The sequence below is a fragment of the Pseudochaenichthys georgianus genome, chromosome 6, assembly GCF_902827115.2.
Source record: "Pseudochaenichthys georgianus chromosome 6, fPseGeo1.2, whole genome shotgun sequence".
Taxonomy (NCBI): domain Eukaryota; kingdom Metazoa; phylum Chordata; class Actinopteri; order Perciformes; family Channichthyidae; genus Pseudochaenichthys; species Pseudochaenichthys georgianus.
This window is the reverse complement of record NC_047508.1, coordinates 30107578-30132887: the sequence shown is the minus strand read 5'-3', so window position 1 is coordinate 30132887 and position 25310 is coordinate 30107578. Positions and strand designations below refer to the sequence as shown.

General features: G+C 42.2%; 3 protein-coding genes and 1 pseudogene across 5 annotated transcripts; 2 read left to right on the top strand and 2 right to left on the bottom strand.

Moving 5' to 3' along the window:
* Positions 1–216: 216 nt before the first annotated feature.
* On the bottom strand, positions 217–2590 carry LOC117448486 (sodium/potassium/calcium exchanger 2-like; annotated as a pseudogene).
* Positions 2591–3635: 1045 nt separating this feature from the next.
* ints14 (integrator complex subunit 14) lies at positions 3636–8671 on the top strand. The gene is made up of 12 exons (XM_034084585.2): positions 3636–3707; positions 4012–4293; positions 4444–4551; positions 4679–4834; positions 5325–5443; positions 5543–5685; positions 5770–5862; positions 6248–6392; positions 6519–6652; positions 6988–7106; positions 7669–7734; positions 7820–8671. Exons 2-12 carry the CDS (start codon positions 4072–4074, stop codon positions 8051–8053), a joined length of 1539 nt encoding a protein of 512 aa, XP_033940476.1. The 5' UTR covers positions 3636–3707; positions 4012–4071; the 3' UTR covers positions 8054–8671.
* hacd3 (3-hydroxyacyl-CoA dehydratase 3) lies at positions 8340–12692 on the bottom strand. Its single transcript, XM_034084586.1, has 11 exons — positions 12510–12692; positions 11847–11889; positions 11685–11758; positions 11419–11583; positions 10786–10834; positions 10555–10665; positions 10309–10436; positions 10090–10202; positions 9303–9409; positions 9094–9225; positions 8340–8989 (listed from the first exon to the last, which is right to left on the bottom strand). The coding sequence occupies exons 1-11, from the start codon at positions 12585–12587 to the stop codon at positions 8913–8915; spliced, it is 1077 nt and encodes a 358-aa protein (XP_033940477.1). The 5' UTR covers positions 12588–12692; the 3' UTR covers positions 8340–8912.
* Positions 12693–12777: 85 nt separating this feature from the next.
* Positions 12778–23622, top strand: ppcdc (phosphopantothenoylcysteine decarboxylase). Of its 3 annotated transcripts, XM_034084587.2 has the most exons (5): positions 12778–13013; positions 14279–14374; positions 14822–14950; positions 15053–15221; positions 22806–23622. In XM_034084587.2, the coding sequence occupies exons 1-5, from the start codon at positions 12870–12872 to the stop codon at positions 22898–22900; spliced, it is 633 nt and encodes a 210-aa protein (XP_033940478.1). In that variant the 5' UTR covers positions 12778–12869; the 3' UTR covers positions 22901–23622. The 3 variants fall into 3 exon arrangements, with proteins under 3 accessions (XP_033940478.1, XP_033940479.1, XP_033940480.1); XM_034084588.2 differs by lacking the exon at positions 14279–14374; XM_034084589.2 differs by lacking the exons at positions 14279–14374; positions 14822–14950.
* Positions 23623–25310: the final 1688 nt, after the last annotated feature.

The window sequence follows — 25310 nt, the reverse complement described above, 5'->3', positions numbered from 1 at the left end:
TCGGACATGTTGCAATGTTGGTGCATAAAAGAGATGCAGAAGTGTATGTGTTTGTAGCATACAAATTGCAGATTAAACTGTTACACTTGCCATCAGATTATAAATCCTACAAATGAAAGAGTCATTCATAAAAAATTGAAAGCATACACATATACATTTATATCATGAGCTTTTGTACAAACATAATTCAACAATGTGTAAGCCCTCTCTCATCCACTAAACAGGACAGACAATGATGTGATACTCCAGCATCAGGCTGAGCCCCCAAAAGGTAAAGTAGAGCAGCAACATGGTGAAACCCAGTATCTTATTCAACTTCCACTTACAGGAAGCAATATAGATAATGAAAAAGAAGAGCATGATGAAGTGCAGCACGAAGGAACAGAAGAGCCCGTTGCTGCTGACGGCCACTGGAGCAAAACCGTGGAAGGATGAGTACAGGAGCCATGGCACTGGAAGACTTGTGTAAAGAAAAAGACAAATAAACCTGTCGTCTGCATGTTAATCAGAGTTCATTTTAAAATTGTGAAACATCAGGTTATTGCATCTCACCCCACTCTGATGTTGAAGATGTTGCTGCCCACAGAGCTGGACACAGCCATGTCCCCCAGGCCTTTACCTGCCACAATCACACCGGTGATGACGTCAGGAAGGGTAACCCCTGCAGCCAGGATCGTCAGGCCCATAATCTCCTTTGGGATGCCGATGGTCTCACCCACCTAAAAGTGTAAACCAGCACATGAATACAATATACAAAACTGATCTCAGGGGCTCGAAAATACTCTTAAACTTGGTTTCAATACACAATCACTGTTTCAAGGGGAATTTGATCAGACTTTATGTTAATGTCAAAATCTGTTTTTCTGCTCTCAATTAACCTCTTTGTTGAAACCACAACTTGTCCCTTTAACTGCCATTTTACCTCATAGCTGTTGTCTTTAATTTATCTTGTAAAGTTCAATCTTGTATAACACTATAGTTGTTCATACATCTGTTTTTTGTACTTTTCTATTCATCTGTAGTTCTGTACTTATTTCTGTGTTGAAACCCGGATTTCTATCATCAAAAGGAAAGCTTTTCTTATGTGATCTTATCTTAGACTTTAAACTTTACTGACCTGATGAGACCACCAGACCATGAAGTAGGAGAAGATACCAATCCACAGAATAGAGGCCAGGAAGGTGAACAAAAATCATTTTCTGGATTTCTGAAAGACAAAAACACTTGTGGCATTTAGGAAACCAACAGCTGGTCTCAGAGATGTGTCTGGGTATTTACCTGGTTGCGAACATCTGGATCTGTGAGCCACAGAGGGAAGATGATGGGCAGCAGGAAGAGCTAGGTGATTTGTTTACATCGTGTGTCAGGCCACTTTAAAGACAGAGGTTTATCTTCTTTCTCCCGTTCTTCTTCTTTGTCATTTTGATTTTCTCTAAAGTGAATGCTGTCTTCCTTCTGTCCAACATCTTCAGAGCCCCCTGACCCATCGTATCCTGCTGCCACGTCCTCCTAGAAACAGGCATTGGATGTGATCATGCTGGACAATAGTTAATAAGGCATAAGAAATGAGAAGAATAGAAATGTGTATTTTCTCGTTTATTAATTTAGGAATGATGCACATTATAACAAACTGTTCTGTGCTTATTTTAAACTCAAATGGAGAAAACATTACATTTTTTCCATAGAAATTATAAACCAGTATTGTGAACCATTTTGGAAAGATTCTTAGATGTATAAAGTCCATGTTGATCAAATACCTGAACACTGTTACAAAAGAAAGGTTTTTCCCACACCTAAAAAAGAAAATACTAGATGTATTATATTGAGTCAGTGAAGAGTATTGGGACACAACTATATCAAATATATTTGAAGCAAGAACATGTCTCAATGATTGCTTACCTTTTCAGGTTCCTCCACAGAAGTTCTCACAATCTTCTTGTTTTTGAAGAGTATAGGGTATTGAAGGTCCGCTCTATTTGAACATTGAACTTGCATATGCATATCACTTAGACAGTGTAACTGGCCAGCAGCATCATGCTCTCCCACCACATAATGACATTATCCAGGAAGAAGATGATGAGTAAGATAAGGCCAAATATGTAGAATGATCCATCTCTGAAAAGTGGCCACCAGGAAGTACTTCCCGTGAAGCCAGAGCACACGATTGTGCCGAGGAAGCCAAAAAACGTAGGAGCGGATCTTCCAGCAGCCATGAAGGTGGCTCCTGCTACATCGTCAGAGATGGCCAACCTGTCTGTGATCACTCCAAGTGCAGGAACAAAGAACGCATCACACACACTATTGCAAGTGAAATGAACATGTACACCATCCCAAAAATATGGAGGATCAACCAGACTCGTCTTCGGTCTTCAATAGAAAACAGATCTTCAGGGTAGTCTCCCTTGAAGTGTGGAGATTCACCAGGAGATTGTGTGGTATTCAAATGATGAGCCACATGCTTCTCTGTTTCATCTGTGGGCTTTAATTCATGTGTTAATGTGAGGGATTCATTCAACCACTGAGTCTGTACTGTGGCCTCCTCGACCCTCTTTGTTGAACTTTCTCCAACATCCTCTCCAATCTGAGGCATTGACAAAGGCTCGTTCAGTCTGGCACTGATAGTCAGCTGGTAGAGTGTACAAAGAAAAAACCCAAGAGAGGAGAAACTGGGTCCATCTCAGCTGCAGTTCTTTTGTTTTTGCTAAACACAGGTTGATGTGGTTTTGGAGACATAAACCAAGAGGCCTGAATAGGCAACAGTCAAGTCCAGCTTTCTCACTAGCAGACCAGGGAGGTTCAGAATCCAAAACTTCAGTAGTGTCCTTCTTGTCCCATTCTGTAATCCAGCCTATTGTAATAATAGATAACATGACAATCAATCAGCAGGTGGAGCAAAACAAGTTTTTTTTGCAAGTATTCGATTATATTTAGATAATATATTGTTGCCTGCCATAATAAAGATATGAACATAAGCTATTCGTGTACTTGACAAAAGTCATTCTCCACCTGTCACAAACAATAACGCATTTTAACACCATTACTTTCACAAAGAAATTGGAACCACAATTGCAGGACGATGATAGTTATGGATTATGTATACCCCGAGTCTAAGAGAATTATGTTCACTGTCGTAATTTATAAAAAAAAAAACCTGGTCATTGGAGCCTGACAGACGTTTGCATGATTGTTTCTTTTTAATATTAAATGACCGTAGGCCTACAACACACAGTGAGAGTGAGAGCTGCCTTATGGACGATTCTCACTCACTAGTTTAATCATAGGATTCACCAACGTTTTAAATCCTAGGACTCTTACCAAATCATTAGATGCCAACAACTAAATGTGCATTTCTGGCATGGTACCATATTCCTCTTGGACGAGCTTTCACAATCCTCACTTTTACAACAAGCACAGTTTTTTTGGACAAAAACAATCTCATTTTCCAGCCCCCGCCCCTGGATGCTAAATCAAATGTATGTCTAACCTTGAATGTATTACCTGCATGAGGCGGTCAAATTCATAAAATAAATAATTATTGTATTTCCCTGTTAATGTCATGTTGTCTGTTATCTTCAGCATAGAACTATCTATAACAAATCTAAAATCACATAGGAACTATTTATTCTAGAGACTGCGGTCACCCGGACGGAAGTAGCGTTGCACCTTACAACACAAACAACACTGGATGGCGAGCGAAACGTTGAATGGCACGTATATATTAATATTGTTCTTGTATAAATCATTCTTTATATAGTGGAACGTATAGATAATCATCATCTCACGCTCGTTAAATATCAAGCAACATAGTTATTTCATTATGTTTCAAAATGCTAGCGTAAGTTAGCTGAACAACTAGCCAACATTAGCTAACAGTAATCTGCTGTGACATGTCTTCTGTTCAGCTTTCAACGTAGTTACTTGTCGTTGTTTGTTCAAATGCATTTCAGAGACAGATGCCGCATATTTTAATATAGCTAACTCCTGCATCTTTGTTTGTTTCTTTTCCTTCAGTGGGAGCACGTTGGAGGGTACTTTAATTCGAATCCTGGTGGTCTTTATAAGCAGTAAACCATGCCTACCGTGATCCTGATGGACGTGTCTCTGTCCATGACTCGGCCGGTGTCACTGGACGGCGGCGACGAGTTCCAGAGGAAGAACCTGGCTGTCCACGGACTAAATATGTTATTTGAACACATGGCCTCAAACTACCGCCTGGAGTTCACATCACTGATGGCCTTTTCTTCCCTCTGGGAGCTCTTGGTGCCTTTCACTAGAGATTACAATGCATTACAGGTACAATGATAACAATGTGCATCTAATGATGCCTGGTAATCGAAGCATATGTTGCTCTCCTGATTAACCACCTGCGTTTACCTCAGTGAAAACCAGTCTGACTTTGGAGTAGATTTAAGGATTTTCTAATAGATTTTTTTGTGAGTGCAGGAGGCTTTGGGCAACCTGGAGGACTATGACAAGACTTGTGTTGAATCAGCTCTTAATGGAGTTAGTAGCGTGGTGCAGCAGGAGTGGGGCAGTGCCTGTCCCTGTCAGGTAATGTTGTCTTTATACAAGATCATCACACATCCCTTTGATTTATAAAGCTGGTATTTATTTTCCAAAGTGATTTCAGCCATTTATTCTTACAGACGATTATGTTGATGTTTACTTTGTCCTGCAGGTGGTGCTAGTCACTGATGGATCTCTTGGTATTGGAAAGGGTTCCCTTCGTCAATCCCTCCAATCACTGAAGCATCGTGCGGATGACAAGAAGTTCCCCCTTCCTTTCCCATTCCCAACAAAAATGTTCATCATGTCTATAGCCAATACAGAGGAGGTACTGAGCGAGTCAACATTTACTTTTCTATTAGCTTGTATCCTGATCTGGACACAGTCAGTGTAAAATCATGTATTAAATCTGTATTTTACGTCAGCGGCTGGTTATAAACAACATGTTGTAGCCATCTACTTGGTTTTTATATCTTAGATGTTGTTGAATAAATCCTATAATGAGAGAATGGTTGGTTGGTTGGTTTGTTGCTGGAAAGAGTTACCAACATGTTTTGCAAGGTGATGTACTTAAAGCAGTGGTTTTAAATACTGATCTAATATTTGACTGTGGGGAACAGGTGTGAATTTTCCTCCACTACGTCTGAATTCAAACTTTAAATATTTTTATTTTAGCACATTCAGTTTTTGTGTCATTTCTGTCAAGTAGCAACCCTTCTCTCCAGTGTACTTTGAAACCATGTCAAATAAAAGCTAGTTAGTGCTTGCAATACATGTCCCAGCTGTTCAATGCCACCTCCTTTCTTGTGTAATTGCAGCTCCAGACGACTGATGCCATGAACAACTTGGAGGAGCTACTTCATCTGAGCGGAGGTGATGGACAGATCTTCACTATGGAGGGACCTCTTTGCATGAAGAGTGTACAGGCCATGTTTGGGTAAGATATCAAATGGGGAAATAGTCCAGAATTTGTTGAACGTCTTGTGTTATCTGTTTACTTCGGTGCCTTTGAACATGTTTCTTTGTTTGTCTTCAGGAGGCTGATTGATCACGCGTACTCTCCCTTCCATGCGGTCCTGCACTGTGGGAACCTGTCCTCAGACGTTCAGGTGTTCCCTCGGCCGGAGCCTATAGTGATGGATGAAGAGGTGGACCCCATGCCGCGCTCCATCAATCCAGGTACCTAGATCGTTCGTCTCAAACGTCAGTTCACGTTAATCCATGTTTTGCTATAACTCATCTTTGTTCTGTTTTCTGTTTCAGATTTGGAATTAGTGGGCTTCATTGAAATTGCTGATATATCCAGTCCCCCTGTTATTTCCAGACACTTGGTACTGCCTATTAATGTAAACAAAGGTTAGTGGTTTTTAGAAAAGATAAATTTATATTTCATGTCAGCTTTACGCTCATTAATTTTGGTGTAACTGATTTTAGCAAAAATATTCTCTGATTATCTCTGAGGAGTGGATGGTTTGAAACCAGCCCCCCCCCCCCCCCCCCCCCCGTTGTTTATTTCCCTACATCTAAACGTTGTTGCCCGCTTCAAGAAAACACAATTCACTGCAGTTAACGGTCATCCATGTCTTTTTGCAACCAGCAGCAGCAGGAAAAAAATCAGCGTTATTCTTTAAACCTTTGTCGGGTGAAGCCCGGCTTAAAACACGAACAATCATTGAGCTCTCAGAATGCCACATGTCAGGTTTCAGTATTTCCAATAAACTTTATACATTTTTGATTTCAGAGGTGGATGAAGTTGGCACAGGAGCCACCGATGAGCTTGAGGAGGAACCCTCTGCCAGTCAAATGGCAGGCAAAAATCCAAACTTCTGTGTACTCTTACATGGCAGCCTTAAAGTGGAGGGCATGGTGGCCCTCGTCCAGCTGGGGTGAGACTTTAACATATTTCAATTCTGTTGTGGTCAGAAATTAGTGCATTTAAATATTAAGGCACCTGCAGAATAAAAGGACTTTTTCATGAAGAAATGGCCTAAACCATGTTTGTTTTACTTCAGGCCGGAGTGGTACGGCATGCTTTACTCCCAAGCAGACAGCAAGAAGAAGTCGAACCTGATGATGTCTCTGTTTGAGCCTGGGTCGGAGCCTCTGCCTTGGCTGGGCAAGATCACACATTTGGGACCAATATCAGGTAACTCATTACCCCAGACCTGACAAACTGCAATTTATCACAACAACACAAAGGGTCTCTTAACCCTTAAGAGCATATTGTTCGAATACTATATGGTTTATTTTTCCTGAAGGCATAATTTAATATATAAGGTCATTTTAAGGATATCGTTTAACTCTGCATTACAACATAACCTATGACACACTAACCTTGAACAGGTAAATCCTTGTTTTTCTCCTAGAGACCAAAGGCCTCTGTGTTCATAATCAAGCAGTTAATAATTGAACAGTCTATATTTGGCTGGCATTCAATGTGTGGCTTCACTCTGATGTTTTCTGACCCTCGTTGTATTTCAGAGGCAGCTGAAAATCCCTATGGAGAGGATGACAGTAAAAGTCCTTTCCCTCTACAGCCTTCAGTCAAACGAAGCTATGCGCAGAATGTCACGGTGTGGATCAAGGCCAGTGGGCTACAGGTACTGGAAAATCACTGGAAACAAGCACTGTTGTTTTGTTAAAGTCTTTTATGATTAATGTCCACATGCCATATTTCAGAGAGACTGTTTTCCCTCAATACATTATAGCTAGGACCTTTTATAAATTAAAAGTATCATCATATTTTTATCAATTCTGCGCATTGAAGTAGACTTAACAGGCTCCTATGGAGTCTATAGGGCTCATAGGAAGGCCTGCCACTAACGATTATTGTCTATCAATGAATATGCCAATTATTTTCTCTATTAATCGTTCTATCAGATGAATCGTGATGTCATCTAGTCAGTCCCAAACCCAGAAGATATTGTAATTTAAAATATATTGACTTTAATATGAAATAAAACGGGGTATAGCTATGAATCTCCATATTTGGGAGGCTGAAAACAGTAAAAGCTCGTTTGTAAGATATACCACAAGAGCCTTTACCATGTGTTTGGTTTAAAGGAGTTGTTGAATGAGTGTTTCTGTAAAAATGAGTCAAAGAATATTTAAAGGTGCATTTCTGGTCATCATTGACTATTTATTGTTGTTTTCCTATTACAGACTGATGTGCAGAAGATCCTGAGGAATGCAAGGAAGCTGCCTGATAAAACTCAAACCTTCTACAAGGTAAATCTAGCTGAAAATGTCTCTTAACTTAGAACTTGATCTATATTTTCCAATAAATTAACGCTTTTCCATTTCAATGTGTCAGGAGCTGAACCGTCTGCGTAAGGCTGCGTTGGCGTTCGGTTTCTGGGAGCTCCTGAAGGGCGTGGCCGACCTGCTGGAGAGAGAGTGCACCCTGCTGCCCGACTCGGCCCACCCTGACGCTGCCTTCCAGCTGTCCCACGCCGCACAGCAGCTCAAACTGGCCAGCACCGGGGACTCCCAGTACGCTGCTTTTGATCACAATATTGCTCCCATGCACACTGACTTCTCCAGCTGAGCCTCGTCTGAAAGAGTGAAGAATTGACTGAAATCTAGCAACATCAGCCTGTGTGGACCAACGATGACACAGCGTCTGTTGTTGTGCTGAATGTTGTTGAAAGGACTCAAAGGGGCCGCTTCAGAAACCGTGTGGACCCAGGATGAGTCAGTGTGATAACGTGCACTCCTTCTTTGATACTGCCTGAAAATGGCTAAATGTACCTTGTGAAGGTTTTGTAAAATGTTAGCGTGTACATATTTTTTTACATGTTCCTTTGTAGGACCTTTTTCACAAATTGACTAGATTTAAATTTCCTTTTTATTCATTGTCAAGTAAACATGTCAAACTTGGCTTTCAAAATTCATATAATTGTCAAAATACTAATTCTACAAAGCAGGTTATTGAGCTAAAGGGACAAAAGCCCCTCTGTATTTGAGCAGTCACCAGTAATGTAATGGTCCCTGAGGTTTGTGGGATGTTTCAGAAATCTGGACTGATAACGAATACAGTATTTGTTGAGAACTTTGTACTTTCTTCATTCATACACACATTGTTATTATAAACGACATCAGGAGGACCACCACTGCATTAAGAAACACCAATATCAAAAGGAAAATAAATGGAATCACATGTGTATACTTTTTATGGCTTATTACATATTTTAACTAATCTACAAAACATTTTTTTTAAATACCAGAGGAATTCATCAGTAAATGAGACGTCAGTGCAATGATGAAATGTTGCATCATCTGTGGGTTGTTCAGGGTGAACACTAATTCAATTGTTTTAGTAAGAAAAACTGGATAAGGAAATCGTCTTCATAACGTTTGAAACCGTTTAACCAGGCAGGCAGCAGAGGTGTTGTTTGTTCTGAATCTCAATTAGCTTTCCTCTTTTTGGTACGGAAACGCCTCTTCCTCTGCTTGTAGAGATGACGGAAGTTGATAAGCAGTCCTAAAATAGAAACCCAAAAATTGATATTAGTACAAAAAAGCTGACATTAGAAGATAATATATGCTCAAATGTGTATATAGATAATGATGTATGTGCAAACTTACCAAGACACATGAGGACCAGATAGATGTACAGGACGAAAGAGAAGCTGATGGAAGTACCGAGGGATTTCGGCAGAGGAATGCTGAAGAGTTTGGTCTCATCAAAGATGGGAATGGATTGTATTACAGCAACAGCTGTAGGGATTTAGAGACACTTTAGTACTTGTATGTGATTATTTTGTATTGATACCAAGAGACGTAAACAAGCTCACCTTCTGCTAAAACACCTAATGGATACAGTGGTATCCAGATTGTGTACCGCAGCCATGTCAGAGTTTTCCACTCTGTGTTGAAGCAGCCCAGCATGTAAAATGGATACCTGGGAGATTAATGTTATTTGATGGAGGAAACAAGACGTGTAGTTCATCAACTGAGGTATCTTTATAACAATGTAGGCTAGATGATCCGCTTGCTGTTCTGTTGATTATTGTCACACCAACTTCTGCTGAGAAAACCTTAACCTCAAACCTTAGTCAGGTTGAGTCTGTGACTTTGCTGCAACAAGGGGATTTTTACTGCACTTGTTGAGTCGCCAGGTAATGCCACACAACAGCGTTTCCATGTGTTGTAGGACTGCAGCTATTTATTATTTTCACTATCAAATAATATTTCACGACTCAATCTGTCTGATCTATAAAGCATTGGAAAACAGTGTGAAATCATTATGAGCACAATATGAGGCCATTACATGTCTTGTTTTCTCCTAACAGTCAAAACACAAACATTTATTCAACTATAATTTAAGGACAAGAAAAGCAACCAATTCTCATATTTTAGAAACGGATACCATCAAATGTTTGTCCTTTGTATGACATACATTTACAACATTGTTTAAACTTATATATCTTATTGAAAACAAAATCCACAATTCAGCAAAAGGATTTATATATACTGGCTTCATACAAGAGATTGGTCTAGGACTTGAAAAGAAACATCAGCCTTTACCTAGTCCCATGAAGTGACTGTTCACCAACCATGACGATGCAGATGCTTACTTACCGCACAATCTCAATGGCACTCCACAGATAGAAGACGAAGAACACAACAGGCCGGTTGTGCATTTCTTCCAAACTACCAAAAATGATGAAGAGGACAAAATTCCTTCCAACCACCTAATAAGAGAACAAAACCCATACAAATAAGTACTTGCATTCTAAATGAATCAGCTCTTTGTAACACAAAGCCGGTTTCACTTCACATCAAACAAGCCTTGCACACCTGTATAAGACTTGGAATAACACCCGAGTGGACGACACCAAAAGCAGCGTTGAGGACTTCGACTGCAGCCAAGATCTGGCAGAAGAACATCACGTCCGATATGGTGTGAAATGTGTCGTAGAGAGAATCTGGAAAGAGAGAGTATTATTATAAATAATCATTCTTTCCATGGTATTTGTGAACAAATTGATCCCAGAAGAAAAACAGTAGCAAATGTAAAGCCACAGCAGTTTTAGTTTTTCTCACCTTGGCCAAAGATGAAGAGCCGCACGGTCATGTTGACAAAGATCCATGAAAAACCAAGAAACTGCACGAGGTTATAGACAAACAGAAAGGCTGTTTTCAGGCTGATAAACCCTGGAACATTTGAAAGAACAAAAAAGCATTGAAGCAACCAACATCAACTTGCTTGATTAAAGTTATATGAAAAAGACTACAGCGAAAAACCTCAAAGAACCATGGGAGATGTGCACTCACCTTCTTCCTCTTTATGCCTGGAAGCCTTCAGCCTGTTCTTTTTCTCCTCCTTTTTTAAGAAAAATAAAATTCAGGTTAATACGTTTTCAATCTTTGCTTTCTGTATCAATATTACTATCTTAATAATTTAGTCATTTGAATGATTGAGTATGTTATTTAACCATCTGTTAAATATACAGTATTACAATGTCCCTCTGATGCAATAACTTAAAGGTCCCCTATTATACTGTTTTTCATCAATATATTACAGGTCTCAGATATATACAAAACATGTCTCTACAGTGTTTGCCTCCAAACACCAAACAGATCATGCGTTGTAGGCATCCCATAAATCCCTCTGTTTCAGCCCTTTTTCAAAAGTGCTGATTCTCTGTCTTTCAGGGGGGGGGGGGTTACCTTGGTTGGTGATTGGCTAATGATTACACAAGCCAAAACATCTGTATGACATCACAAAGTGGCCAAAATCTAATCAGCTCATTTTCAGACAGGTTTTTATATAAATGGATCAGGACAAAAAGAGAGAATCTTTTTTCCTGAAACTTTCAGAATCTCTTTCGACAGAGTGGACACACGTTTATGTATAAAAGACATGAAAAAGTGGATTTTGCATAATAGGTGACCTTTAAATCTTACTTTTTCCCGGATCTCCATCTCAGCATCCGACTCGTCCAGCCAGCGGTCAAAGTCCGGAGCCAGGAACACCGGTTTGCGCTCCTTCAGCGTCAGTCTTTCCCACCAGCCGTGCTGCCCTTTCTTCACTGTGATGTTCACTTGGCGCTGCGTGGACCTGTGGATCACCTGCAGACAGATTCATTTATAGAGCACAGTCAGCAAAACTAGAAGGAATAAGAAGAAAGGAGCAGCAGATAACTAGGAGTGGTGTTTAAATAGAGACATACCTCTGGCTTTACTGGTGAAAGAAACTCCAAGCTAAACTCGTATTCATTTTGTCCTTTCGCACCATGGCCCTGGGCTACACACACAAAAAAGAAAAGAAATGTCACAAATCATTCATTTCCTAAAACATTTGCATTGTCAAATAAACATGAAATGTATGTTACCTTTAAACTGAAGGATGTTTTCATGGACATGCACATCTATATCCTGCAACAAGAAGCAGAGAGTCCGATGATTAGTTTATACTTCCTCTTAAATATTTAGATTGGAATTAAATAATGATATTACAACCTCAACACAACTGGATTCAGACAATAACACTGTTGAATTTGAAGTCAATGCTTCTTTAACACTAATCCATCAACAGTGGATTATTGAGTGCTATAGTAACATTTAATTACCAGCAACAACAATTTGTTGTTCCTTGTTTTAAGACACTCTGGAGGAAATGAGCTGTTTAACAGAATTAACACCCTGTGTCAGATCTTGTTTCCGTGTTCTGTGTAACACCCACAGTAACCTGCAGTGCTATCAGGACAAATAACTATGACCACAATGATGCCGCATTTGAAAAGGATAAATTAACTTATGCAACTGACTATAGTATACACACACATTTGATTAAATCCATGACAACATGCCTTAACAGAGGGCTTTGTTAATATAATATCTCGTAAACATGCCAAGTGTGCAGCTACCCAACGAGGGCAAGTACAGGAACCAGCACACTTCATTTGCCTAATTTAATACAATAAATGACAAGCCCTGACAGAAAGCATGTTCCTTGGTAAATCTACGTCCTGCATGATACTCTATTGTTAGCTCACCTGAGCGTCTGTCAGCTCCACTCGCAGGTAAATGTCTTCGTGGCGTTGAGCCCAGTAAACGAGGGGTGTGAGCGGCATTGTTCCGCTTTTTGTGTAGATTTTTTTTTTAAAGTGTCAGGCTAAACAATGATTAAACTGTCCTCGCTTCATGCTAGCCGTCAGCAAATACCCAGAATATTCTGTGAATGCGCGCGTTCGCCATCTGTCAACGTTACGACGTGCTCGTACACGATACGTCGGTTATGCTCTCCTCTGATTGGCTGGCAGAACTGGGTGAATATTTACGGAAGTAGCAACCCAGAAGTGGTTTACATGAGAAATACAGCACATTGCCCACCTTTTTCTTGGTAATATGCTAATATGCAGACAGAGGAGCATGATTCTGGTCTAAAGGCTGGTTTGTTGAAATCTTGTGGGACATGTCGTGTTCTTGTCGGTGTGACGGGAAGTGTTGCAGCCCTAAAACTGCCTGTGTTGGTATCACAGCTTCTTCAGCTCTCTGGGGTGAGCTGCTTCATTCATTTCAGTGTAGAGCCTTCTTTAAAGGACTGGATGAAAAGTGAAACAATGAAACTGCTTTAGAGTGAGCTGATGTCTTAAAACTGAAGGTTTATTTAAACTTGATAAAGGAGTACAGACTATGACAAATCAATCAGGACACAGAGGAAACTATCAGTTCTGCCCAACTCTCATTTTACCTAACCAAGTGTCTTTTAATAAACCAAACATTATATCTCAAGCCGAAACATAAAAGCGCCAAAACAAAACGCCATCTGAAGTGTAGTTTCTTTAAATGTTATTGAGAGTTTATGGCTCTGCTTTCAACATGGCATGATAAGGAGCTTGTAATCCTTATTCAAGCAACTGATCCTGATAGCTTAAGGGAGTTGGCAATTACCATACACAGGAATGTCCCAGGCTCCAAGCAAGGGATACACACAATCATTCAGAATATGATTGGGTCAAAGCTTAAGAGTTAAGGACTTGATACGTAATGCTATATCACTGTCTATAGTCTACCTATGTAACATATCCAACAACCATACTCCCATGCATCCTAACCGATCCTAACACATTGTTTCTCTACATGGTGGCATAGCCTCACCCTAACCACAAGATGGAGATGTTGCAGCTGTTAGCCAGCTACAACAACATGGTTATACTGTTGAACATCTCTCTTATTCAGCGACAGTATTGGTATTTTACTTTCACATCGAGCTGTTTTCCTTTAAATCTTCTCAAAGTACAGTTGAAATAAATGAACAAAGCAGTGGCTGCAGCATACTCGGCACCATTAGCAGAAGCTGCATTCATGAAAACCTCAACCTGAGTGTCAATGGGAAACTAAAACAAGAAGTAAAGGAGATGCCTGTATTACTCTTTAACGTGTTTTGCAACAATGCTGAACAAGGCATCCTTAATATTTGTAATGAGCTTGAGAGACAGAAACTCAAACCCTAGGAGTTACACTAAGCAATGAATGTATTTTGATTTGATAATATTGTATGATTAAATTAAATGGCTCTGAGAAGTCAAAACCACATGCCAATGTGTTATTGTGCAACTCTGACGACACACTTCTGAGAAAGGTGTTCATGTATAGGCCTACTAAAGTGCAAGATCCATAAATGTTCTCTAAGACAAAGATCAGTTACTCGCCCCTTCTATGTGTCTTTAATTATTTTTTCCATCTTGTCAATAGCCTAAAGCAATAGAAAAGTGTGCTTTTAAAAACCCTGTGACTGTCACTGTCTTGTTTTATGCTGAAGGTGGACATAAGAGTAGTCACTACCGAACATGCCAAGCACTTCTACAATCCTGCAGAGGTCTCAGTAAAAGTCTACGATGACAAGGATGAGTGGGAGGTAAAAACTAACCTGTCAAATGTCGTAGTTAAGCCATTATGAACTGGCAGCCTGCAGCAGTTTCTCAAGCTTGGTGCTACTGATAAGCTGACAAGATTGTGTAAGATTCCTTCAATTTAGATTTTAATAACTGATGTATTCATTTCAGAAGTTGAGTCCGTGTGACACATCTTTGAACAATTGGAAAACTGTCAATGTCAAGCTCCCTTCATGTTCTTGAAATTAAAATATAAAATATCACAACGAGTGAATTAAAGTGTGGCGTAAATTATCCAGACATTGCGTGACAGCTATCAAATGGCTGAGGTCAGGAGAATGTTGAGACATAAAAACGTGGTCAAGAGCCAGGAAGATTGAGAAACTCTGGTCTAAAGTGTCAAGCTATCTAGAAAGGAAGTGAGGAAGTGTTTATTTTGCTGTGTTGCTGACGGCATGTCTCTGTTCTAGCTGTGGACTCAGAGGTCTGACCCTGTGTTGCACATTGAGCTAAGGCGCTGGGCAGACCTTTTTGTCATTGCCCCCCTTGATGCCAACACTCTTGGAAAAATTGCGAATGGAATTTGTGACAATCTCCTGGTGAGAACATGAACACATTATCTGACTCCCTACAAAGTGTTCTTAATAATAATAAGTATTATGATTTACTTGAACAAGTTGATTGGTCTTTGTCATTGGCAGACATGTGTGGTGAGAGCCTGGGACACCAGTCGTCCTCTCCTCTTCTGCCCTGCCATGAATACAGCCATGTGGCAGCATCCCATCACAGCCCAGCAGGTATCCAGGCTCACAGAGTTTGGATATGTGGAAATCCCCTGCATTGCTAAGAAGCTAGTATGTGGAGATGAAGGTGGGTTTTCAGTATAATACAAACGCTAAATATATTAAATGTGTACATGACATCACACCTTACCTTGTTGGATTGACCAAATCCATATAAATACATTGGAGAGACAACCAGTAGAAAAAAAATATATATCATACTCTACAAGGCATTGTGTTCTTATCAATTTAGTTTTACAATTACTTGGTTGAAATGCAGGTAAAAAAATAAACAATAATAATGATAAATAATTATTACCCGAAATGACAAATAAGTTGTCCTCAATGGCAGTAATTATTGTCATCACACCCAGAGGTAAATATATATTTTTGCACGAGAAAGGGGTAATTTAGGTTAGGTTGTAGAAAGGTTCTAAGAAATTCCAGAAAAATGTTTTGGCAATTCAGCACTCACAACAGGAAAGAATGAAACCGAGAGGAATCAATAAAACACAAACACAGATATAGTTGATCAATTATTATTTCGTTGTACAACAATCAATAATAATGAGGAAACATTACCTTTGCTCTCAAGCAGTGATAGTAATGCTCCGACGAGCACAAGAATCACACAGCATTGGCTGCTGTGGCAGCAGGTGATGTACTTCCCATTATTGTTTGTTTGTTGCAACAAGTAAATAATAATTACTGATCAGCTATATCTGTGTTTGTGTTTTATTGATTCCTCTCTGTTTCATTCTATCCTGTTCTGCTATGCGGGATCTCCACAACAACCTCTTTAGGAGTAATTCATATCTTGTCAGGATATGAACCACCTAACTAACAAACTAACTGTGTTTTAATCTGAGTAGCGCCTCTTTGTACTTCATCTGACCTTGGCGTCAGCTCACTTAAAATGAATAATTAGCAAAGAGACGTTGGGCCTCTTGGCTCTGGAAACTGTAATTCAATAATATACCTAGTTATATTGTCTGATATAACAAGATCTTCTTCCACCAGTGGTTGAACTTCTCACCAAATGTCGTTGCCCGGTACATTAAGACATCTCTGTTGCGTGAGTCCAGCTGCAGCTAAGCACACATCTTATTTCAGACAAAAATGTTCAACCTGAGAGGACAGTGACGTGGCTTTCTGTTTAGTGTTCATCTGGTCGGTTTTAAAGAGAAATGTAAGAAGACAATTTATAAATGCCCTACCTACTTATTTGTCAACATGTGTTAGTATAAAGGAAAGGTGCAGCGGAAGACTAATTGTCAAGAATATTGCTTGGGGAAAGTACACCTTAGTGCAAGTGGTTCTTCAAGCTTATCAGCTGGCTGCAAATCGTTTTTAATGTCTTATGTACCTCCTATGCGTTGTCAACTATCTGTGGTTTTGTGAGGGGTGCCCAACCTTTTTTGAACCGAGAGCTACTTTTAAAGTTGCCAGTCTGCCAAGATCTACCAGTCCAAATAGAGAGGCGTATCTAAAACTGACAGCCTACTACCGGGTAAATACACACTTCTACTTGTATAAAAATGACCTTTAATACTTCATAAAATAGTGCAGATCCTTTATTTTACCTCTTTCTAATCTACACACATACAAGTATTTAACTGAAGTTACACAACAGTGTTGTTGATACAGAGTTGGAGTTTATTCACACGTCACATACTACAGTAATGTTTTCAAGACACATTGAACAGTGCTGCCACATATGACACAGGAAAAAAAGAAAAGACGCTGAACCCTTTCTTTGTCATTATATAAAAATAATGTTGCTACAAAAGTATAAATTAGGCATACTATTAAGACAACTCAGATCTGAAGCTACACCGGAATCTGCTGCCAAAGTGCAATAAGAAAGACAAAATTAATAGAATCAAACCCTTTTTTCGTTGCATTTTAGTAGAGTATAAAAATAAATGCCTTTAAAATAGGATGCAAGCAACACTAGTTCTCATTCATAACACTCCGTTCGATGTCTCACTATGGGATGCGCCTCATCGCGGAGCAAACAGAAGCATCAATCTCATTACGCCAATCCTGATTGGCTGGTGATCTTGACGTCAGCGTCAGGGAATTCACCCCCTATAAGTAGCTTGCGCCACGACGCATGCGTCATTCAAACACCTCTTCTCGCTTCAGAGCACATCTCTACAGTAGCCGGGCAAGCTTCACTGTCCACAGACTGAACCCAAATACCCATTTCGGTCGACGGGCGCTCGCCGGCTACTCCTTCTGCTTCGCATGAAGACGGTAGTACTAACGCAGTTAGTATTAAAATCGACCTCGCCCTTCTCTACGAGAAAGTAAGGTAGGTCTGATTTTTTAAGCTAGCAGCACACCTGTTACTAGCTCGCTCCCTCTCTATCGACACCACGGTAGCGAGGAAGTTTTTATTTTCTCTTCTCCACGGAGGAAGAAAGGATTAAAAGAGCATACTGTCACACCAGTCAGTATTCTCCGGGAATAAAAGACCCACACCGTCCTTTTCTCCGGATTAAGGACAAGGTGGTAACATCTTTTTCTCCTATCCTACCTGTCGAGAGCGGGCCCTCTCCATGCCACGAGGCGAACAAGATGGACGCCCCTCTCCCTCACACCAGAGGAGTCAGGGACTCGGTGGGTCGACTCTGCGGCTGCGGGTTGAAGATCTCGGGCACAGACACACACCAGGTCTGTTCGTCCTGCCTCGGGCTGGAACACGCCCGAGGCGCTATCGACAACCCCGGCTCGTGCGGACATTGTGTCCGCTTCACCGTAAAGAGCCTCCGCCGACGGTTAGCACGACAAGCTAGCCTGTCGGAACAGGACCCCCCCATGTCCACGGACCCGCCGGCCGGCAGTCAAGACACGGGGGCGTCCGCCACAGAGAGTAAACCCCTCCGTGTCAGTCTGGGGCTCATTATCTGCGATGGCTACAGAACCGGAATCCCGCACCCTGGCAGGCCGGGACCCGGTGACGGCAAGACACCCAGCTTTACCAAGCTGGGGCTCTCGGTTAGACCTCACCATGGTCTCACCCGCGGAGGATGTCCTCGAGCTGGACTACGAGGAGGACGAAGAAGAGGACGCCTTGGCGTTCCTCCTGTCCGAGTCGGATGAACAGGAAGAGGACACCTTCATGTCACCGGCTCAGGCTGCAAAGCCTGGAGCGAGGGCTGCTCTCCCGGGCGATAGCACACCAGCTTCGCCCGGTCTGAGCATGGACCTGCAGGCCGTGTGTAAATGCGCTGCGGCCAGACTCAACGTCCCGTGGCCTGAAATGGCCAAGGAGACCTCCAGGTCCCGCTACGAGGGAAAACATCTTCCCCAGGCAGCGGGGGAAAATAGGCAACTCCTTCCGGTTAGAGATGTCCCGATCCGATCACGTGATCGGGGATCGGAGCCGATCACGTGATTTTCAAAAGATCGGAATCGGGAGAAAAAGATCGGGGATCGGGATCTTTTTTTATAAAATATTTTTGTATTAATATGTAAATGTTACAAAACAAAAATGACCATGTTCACGTCTTAAAGTCATCCTGAGGCCTTAGTTTTGGTTTAAAATGACACAACATCATGTATGTGTTGCTTCTTTTGGGCTTGTTTTCAGACCTGGTTGCTTATTTCTCTCAAATCTGGCAACAGAGTGGGCGCAGTGTCTAATAGCAGTAAGCTAACGAGAGGCTACTTCAGCTGGTGACTCGGGAGTCGGGACAGAGAAAATGTCAGGAGTTTGGAAGTATTATAAAATTGAAAGCGAAGGCAGTGTAACAACCAGATGCAATGTTTGCAAGGCGGAGGTTCCGCGTGGTGGAAAGAACAGAGCTACGTTCAACACGACCAATCTAATACGCCACCTGAGAAACAAACACAAACAACAACACGACGAGTACACAGCGGCCACTCAGGTAACGGCACTGAAACAACCGACAATTTCAGAGACTTCTAAAAGGAAAGAGAAACTTCCCCAGAACAGTGAAAAGGCCAAACAATAACAGCCAAGATAGCTGAATTCATCGCGTTGGATGACCAGCCGTTATCTGTTCCTTTTTTTCTCTTAATGCATTGCATAAAGATCGGATCGGGAAAAATCGGTATCGGCAGATTGTCAAAATCAAATGATCGGAATCGGATCGGGAGCAAAAAAAGGTGATCGGGACATCCCTACTTCCGGTCTTCCCGGAGATGTTGGATGAGGTGTCGGTCTCGTGGAGAGACCGGCCCTTCAGCAACAAGGTCCCAATCCAGGGTGCCTCCTCCCTAGACTGTGATGGAATGGAGAAGCTCGGCCTGCTCCGCATACCGCCCATGGAACCGCTGGTAGCGGCCCACCTCCTACCGAAGGTGGGCCCATCACCAAGCAGGAACCCCACGCTGCCAGCAAAGTCGGACCATTTTCAGTCGACAATGACTGAAAAGTCCTACAAAGCTGCAGCGTTGTCCGCCAGGGCCCTGAATGTGTCATCGCTGCTAACCGCTTACCAAGCGGAGCTCTGCGAGGACCTGTCGGGTAACCCGGGGCAGCCACTCTGGACGAGATGGCAGCGGTCACGGACATTTGTCTCCATGTCCAACGCTGCGCCGTCCAGGCCACGGGCAAGGTAATGGGGATCATGGTGGTGCAGGAAAGAGCGAGATGGCTCAACCTCACCAACCTCCCAGACCGGGAAAAGGAGGATGTGCTGGATATGCCCATCGTTCCCGAGGGAATTTTCGGCTCCGCTCTCGCCTCCATGCAAAGGAGGTGTGAGACGAAGAAGAAGGAGGACGAGGCACTCCACCTCTGCCTCCCTCGAAGGGTCCAGCCGCTGCTTTCGCAGCAGCAGTCCTTCGCAGCAGCAGTCCTTCGCCAAAGCTGCCTCGAACTCTGCTCTGTTTAAAGCACCGAAGACGCAGAGGTCGCAGCCCGCCCCGAGTCCCCAGCCCAGGCTGGAGACAAGGTCAAGCTGGCCTAGAAAATCTCCGGTTCCGGCTGCAGCTCAGGCTCAGCCAACCCAGAATTTCGGCCAGCAGTCGAGGAAGAAGAAGCGAGCGGCGTGACAGCCCCTCCTTCTCCCCTCTGTGACAGAGCTGGAAGTTCATTCCCCAGCTCTGAATGTGTTCCCGCCGCCTCGAGAGAAGCCTAAACACCATCCTCAAGTCCGCACAAACACATGTCACACATTGGTTGATTCTTTTGTTATAAAACATTTGCCGCTGACGCATCCAGGCTTCAGGCCGAGGGCGCAGCTCAAAAAAATGAAAAGAAAATCAATAAAACCAATAAACAGCCCGTCAATTGTTCCCCTTCTGAGAGCAGCTACGGCATCTCTCAAAAGGCGGATTACTGGCGGGTCTGTGAAGGCACCACCGCCACGCGCATGCGCAGTGCCGGCTGGGGCTTTAAGGGCACCACCGTCACGCGCATGCGCAGTGCCGGCTGGGGTTGTGAAGGCACCACCGTAACGCGCATGCGCAGTGTCGGTGGGTATTGTCGAAAAGGGGCACCACTGTGTTCAGACACTAGAGGGCCCCATAACACAACAAATAGACACTCAGAGAGGAGGAGATGTGACATCTCCACTGGCTCTAAGGAGCATGCAGTGGAAGATGCTCACATCATCTGCTTGGGTTTTCAAGACGGTAACACAGGGCTACAGACTCCAATTCGCTGTCACCCCTCCTCGCTTCTCGGGCATTCTGCACTCGCAGGCCCGAGGAGAGTCAGCCCTCATTCTGGAGAAAGAGATTCTCTCACTCCTAGAAAAGAGGGCTATATCTATTGTACCCGCCGAGCAGAGTCAGGGTGGCTTCTATTCCAAGTACTTCCTCGTTCCCAAACGGGGAGGGAACGGAATTCGGCCAATACTTGATTTAAGGGCTCTGAACAAATATCTAAAAAGATATAAGTTCAGAATGCTCACTCGCACATCTCTGCTGCGGCTCGTGCGACAAAATGACTGGTTAACATCAGTCGACCTGAAAGATGCGTATTTTCACATCCCAGTATATTACCCACACAGGAAATATCTGAGATTCGCATTTCAGGGGATCTGTTATGAATACAGAGTACTCCCCTTTGGTCTGTCTCTCAGTCCAAGGGTGTTTGTACGATGTACGGAAGCCGCGATAGCCCCGTTGAGACAACAGGGTATTCGCCTGGCGACCTACCTGGACGACTGGCTGCTTCTCGCACAGTCGGAGCAGGAGGCTGTTACGCAGACATATGTCCTCGTAAAGCACCTGCTCAACCTGGGTTTCATAATAAATACAGAGAAGAGCATGTTGTGCCCCGCGCAGACTATACTCTTCCTGAGTTTACGCCTGAACTCGGTGCCCTTTTCAGCTCGCTTGTCAGCGGAAAGAGTGAAAGCTTTCAGAGCTTGTTTTGCTCTTTTCCAGCTGCACAAACATGTTCTCTTCAGATCATCCCTGCGATTGCTGGGGCTCATGGCGTCAGCCATCCTGGTCGTACGACTGGGACGCTTACACATGAGGGAGTTTCAGCGCTGGGTGGTCGCCCTAAAACTAAACCCATGAGTGATGGTTACTGTGAAATGCGTAATGGCACTGCGCCACTGGCTGCACCCTACTTTTCTAGTACGAGGTGTGCCCATGGGTGCTGTCCTTTCACAGAAAGTGGTCACCACGGACGCATGTCTGACAGGTTGGGGAGGTATTTATGAAGGTCGCCCGGTGAGGGGTCTCTGGAGCAGAGACCTCCAGCGGGCGCACATAAATTACCTGGAGCTTTTAGCGGTGTTTCTCACCCTAAGACGCTTTCTGCCTTTCCTCAGGGGACATCACGTCCTCGTGAGGACAGACAATACGACCACAATATCGTATATTAACCGCCAAGGGGGTTTGCGTTCTCTCCAGTTACACACACTGGCGCGCAAACTTATCCTATGGAGTGGTAGACGTCTCCTCTCTCTGAGAGCGACACACGTACCGGGAGTGATGAACCTCGGGGCAGATCTACTGTACAGAGGTACACCACTTTATGCAGACTGGACTCTAGTGAGCCAGCTGTGGGTGCGTTACGGCAGAGCCGCGGTGGATCTGTTCGCATCAAAAGACAACGCTCAGTGTCAGCTGTCATGCTGGCCAATCACAAAGCTTTGATGCGTTCAAGTGCATTATTCTGGCACAGGAAGATTATTTTATCGGACATTAACGATAAAACAGTTGTTGTTCTATTTTTAGACACTTCTCGCGAGGAATCTCGATCGACTGGTTGGGCACCCCTGACACAATGACAATGGCTCTAATGACTTAGTCTCACTTAATTGGTTGTAATCATCAAGGAATCTTGGTAAGCTACTCCATCAACTAAAGGTTCATCTTCTTCTTCGTGACCTTTTTGCACTCATACACACCAAGTGCGGAAGCTGTTCGGAAAAACGAACAAAACGCACACAAAACATAAAAAATAACTATCAACCGATAACCAAATTAAAAATGAAGATTATGAACTTTGATATAAAAACATTTTTAATCAGCAATCAGTATCAAATATAACTCTTTCTACAGTGTACCATCACATCCATAGACTAATAGATATCTGAAAATCCTTTGCTTAGAATTAGTTTCAGAAGCAGGGTAAGTTTGTAATACCAGCATAATATGTCTCTGCACAACACCATGTGTTCCTCTTCTGTGCGGAATGTGTTTGTGTAACTCTGTTTCTGTTACTCTGTTGCAGGTAAAGGAGCCATGGCAGAGGTATCCACTATTGTCAGTGTTGTCAAACAATATCTTCCGATACCAGATGAGTCATCTCAGAAAACATCCATGTAACATCTTATTGTAAAATTAGGGTTGCACTATTACAAGACAAATATCAAATAATCCTGTTGGCTTGTCTTCAATACAGACATGATAAACTGCTTTCATCTATTTTACCTCTTCTAGTTGGGAATGTGCAGGTTTGTACTTACCTTCACTGACAACTACCTGTGTTTTGTTGCATGGCCTGAACATGTAAATGTTCTTAAACCCATTAACACACAAACACTTAAACACATATAAGTACAACTATTTGTTATTATCTTCCATTACTCAGCAAGTGCAACCTTTGCAGCATGATGAGCCAGAGTAGCAAGAAAGACTTGTGTGGGAGTGTGATTTTATCAATGGCTATTAAAATTTGTTTTAGTGCAGATTATTTTACATGAAGCGTCTATTCATTATTAAATGATACAGCCATTTCTGCTGTGACGCAATAATCCCAATGTTTGATAGTAAATTTCTGTGGTTCACAAAGCAATATTTCATTAGTGACATTTAATCAAGCTCATGTAAATAAATGGGAAAATATAGTTCATGGTATAACACTTCCTCCACACAGGTATAGGCACATCATTTTGTACAAATACGATCAAATAATATTCGGTCTTTAAAAAAGTAATGGTGATTTATGGGCTTGTCATCGACACACTGTTGTGTCTTTGACAACACAGATGGAAAAATACTGTCAGTGTCAAAGGTGAATGACATTTGGATTAAAAACTGAAATTCAACCACGTTTGTGAACGTTTTATTTCCTTGATTTTTCTTAATAGCAAAATGCCTCTGTTAAGGTAAAAGGGTTTCTTGTTATTTTTTTGTGAGATTTGGTTTCATCAGCAAATTGTGGAATTTCAAACATTTTGTCAGTGGAGATATCAGATGTTTACTGTATAGACCAGTGGTTCCCAAAGTGTGGGGCATGACAGGGGGGCCGAGAGACCAGAAGGAAAAATGGTTGTAAAAAAAAAAAAAAAAGATTTAAAAAAAAAAATCATAATTTAAAATATTATTGATTCGAAAATAATATGATACAGTACTATTATGTCTGGGTCTCTGTGTTTCATTAAAGCTCGGCTCTGTGTGTGTGTGTGAAACGAGCCATTTTGTGTGCGTGCATGAGCGCGAGAGAGAGAGCGCACCGGTACCGGAGATCGTTGTTGTTAGCTTCTGGTGCTAGCGAGCTACGCTAACGGATATAAGGAGTTTTTTCAACAACAAAGTGGAGGAGAGTCCTCTCCTGTCAGACTGAGAGACTCAGTGAGCTAAAGGACTCTCTCAGTGTTATCTCAGTGGGTCTCAAACGTCTTGGTCACCATTAATGTAAACAATTATTTCCGAGGCACACGTTTATATGATCATTATAGTTATAAAAAAACGAGAATAAATGAAAAACAGGTATGAAAAGTAAGTATATGACAGTAAAAAAAGAATAACGTTTAAAAGAGTGATTTGTAAAATATCCATAAAGAAAAAGGAAATCTGTTTACAGTTCTGTTTCATATGGGTGTTGAGAGAGGTATCCATAGATCTCTTCATTTTGCTCTCAAAGTGCACCAGATTGATGCATTTAACTTCAATATTTAAAAATAAATCTTCCCGGGGGAGCTTGCCCCCGGACCCCCCAATGTAAGGTCCATACACCACCTATAAAAATAGGACTTTACCCCTGCTTACACCTATATGCCGTGAGCTGATTATCGAGCCTTCATTGTAACAGTTGCGGGTACGTTGTGTATTTGCGTGGGGATTGTTGCAGTAGAAAATTCCACTGTAGTGACCGGTACATTAATGGGAAACCCTAAATGTTTGAGCACCCTCTATGAAACGTCAAGCTACCCCACAGCACCCCCAAAACAAATCTCTGGCGCCGCCACTGAGCCTGACTTGTGTTGGGGGGGCCCAACTTTTTTTTTTCTCCAAAGGTGGGGCCTGACAGAAAACGTTTGGGAACCACTGATACAACAGATGTGTACTTGAGCAAACGGTCATTAGGGTCATCCATTTATTAAGTGCGCACAACGCTCTCCTTATTTGAGTATTTAGAAGATGTCATGGCTCCTGAGGGGTTAATTATGTGAGATAAGCAGCGGAAACGTTCCCGGCAGACTGGCTTTACTGCATACATAACATCAACGTGTCAACTGAGGAATGGATGTTCTATCTAGAGTCAATGACCATTGGCTACTAGTCGTGTCTTTTTTTGGTAAACATACTTTTATTTTATTTGTGCTGACACTATTCCAGTTTAATATTTGGTGTATAGGTGTTTATGATGATATAAAGAAGGATATTTATATGGGTTGTACGGCTTTTTCACCATGACTTTTCACCATGACTCTAAGCGCCAAAGGTCAAAAGGGAAGAAACCCCATGGTTAACATAGCGTTAGACCTGTTTATCTCTTGAAAGCCCTCCATCT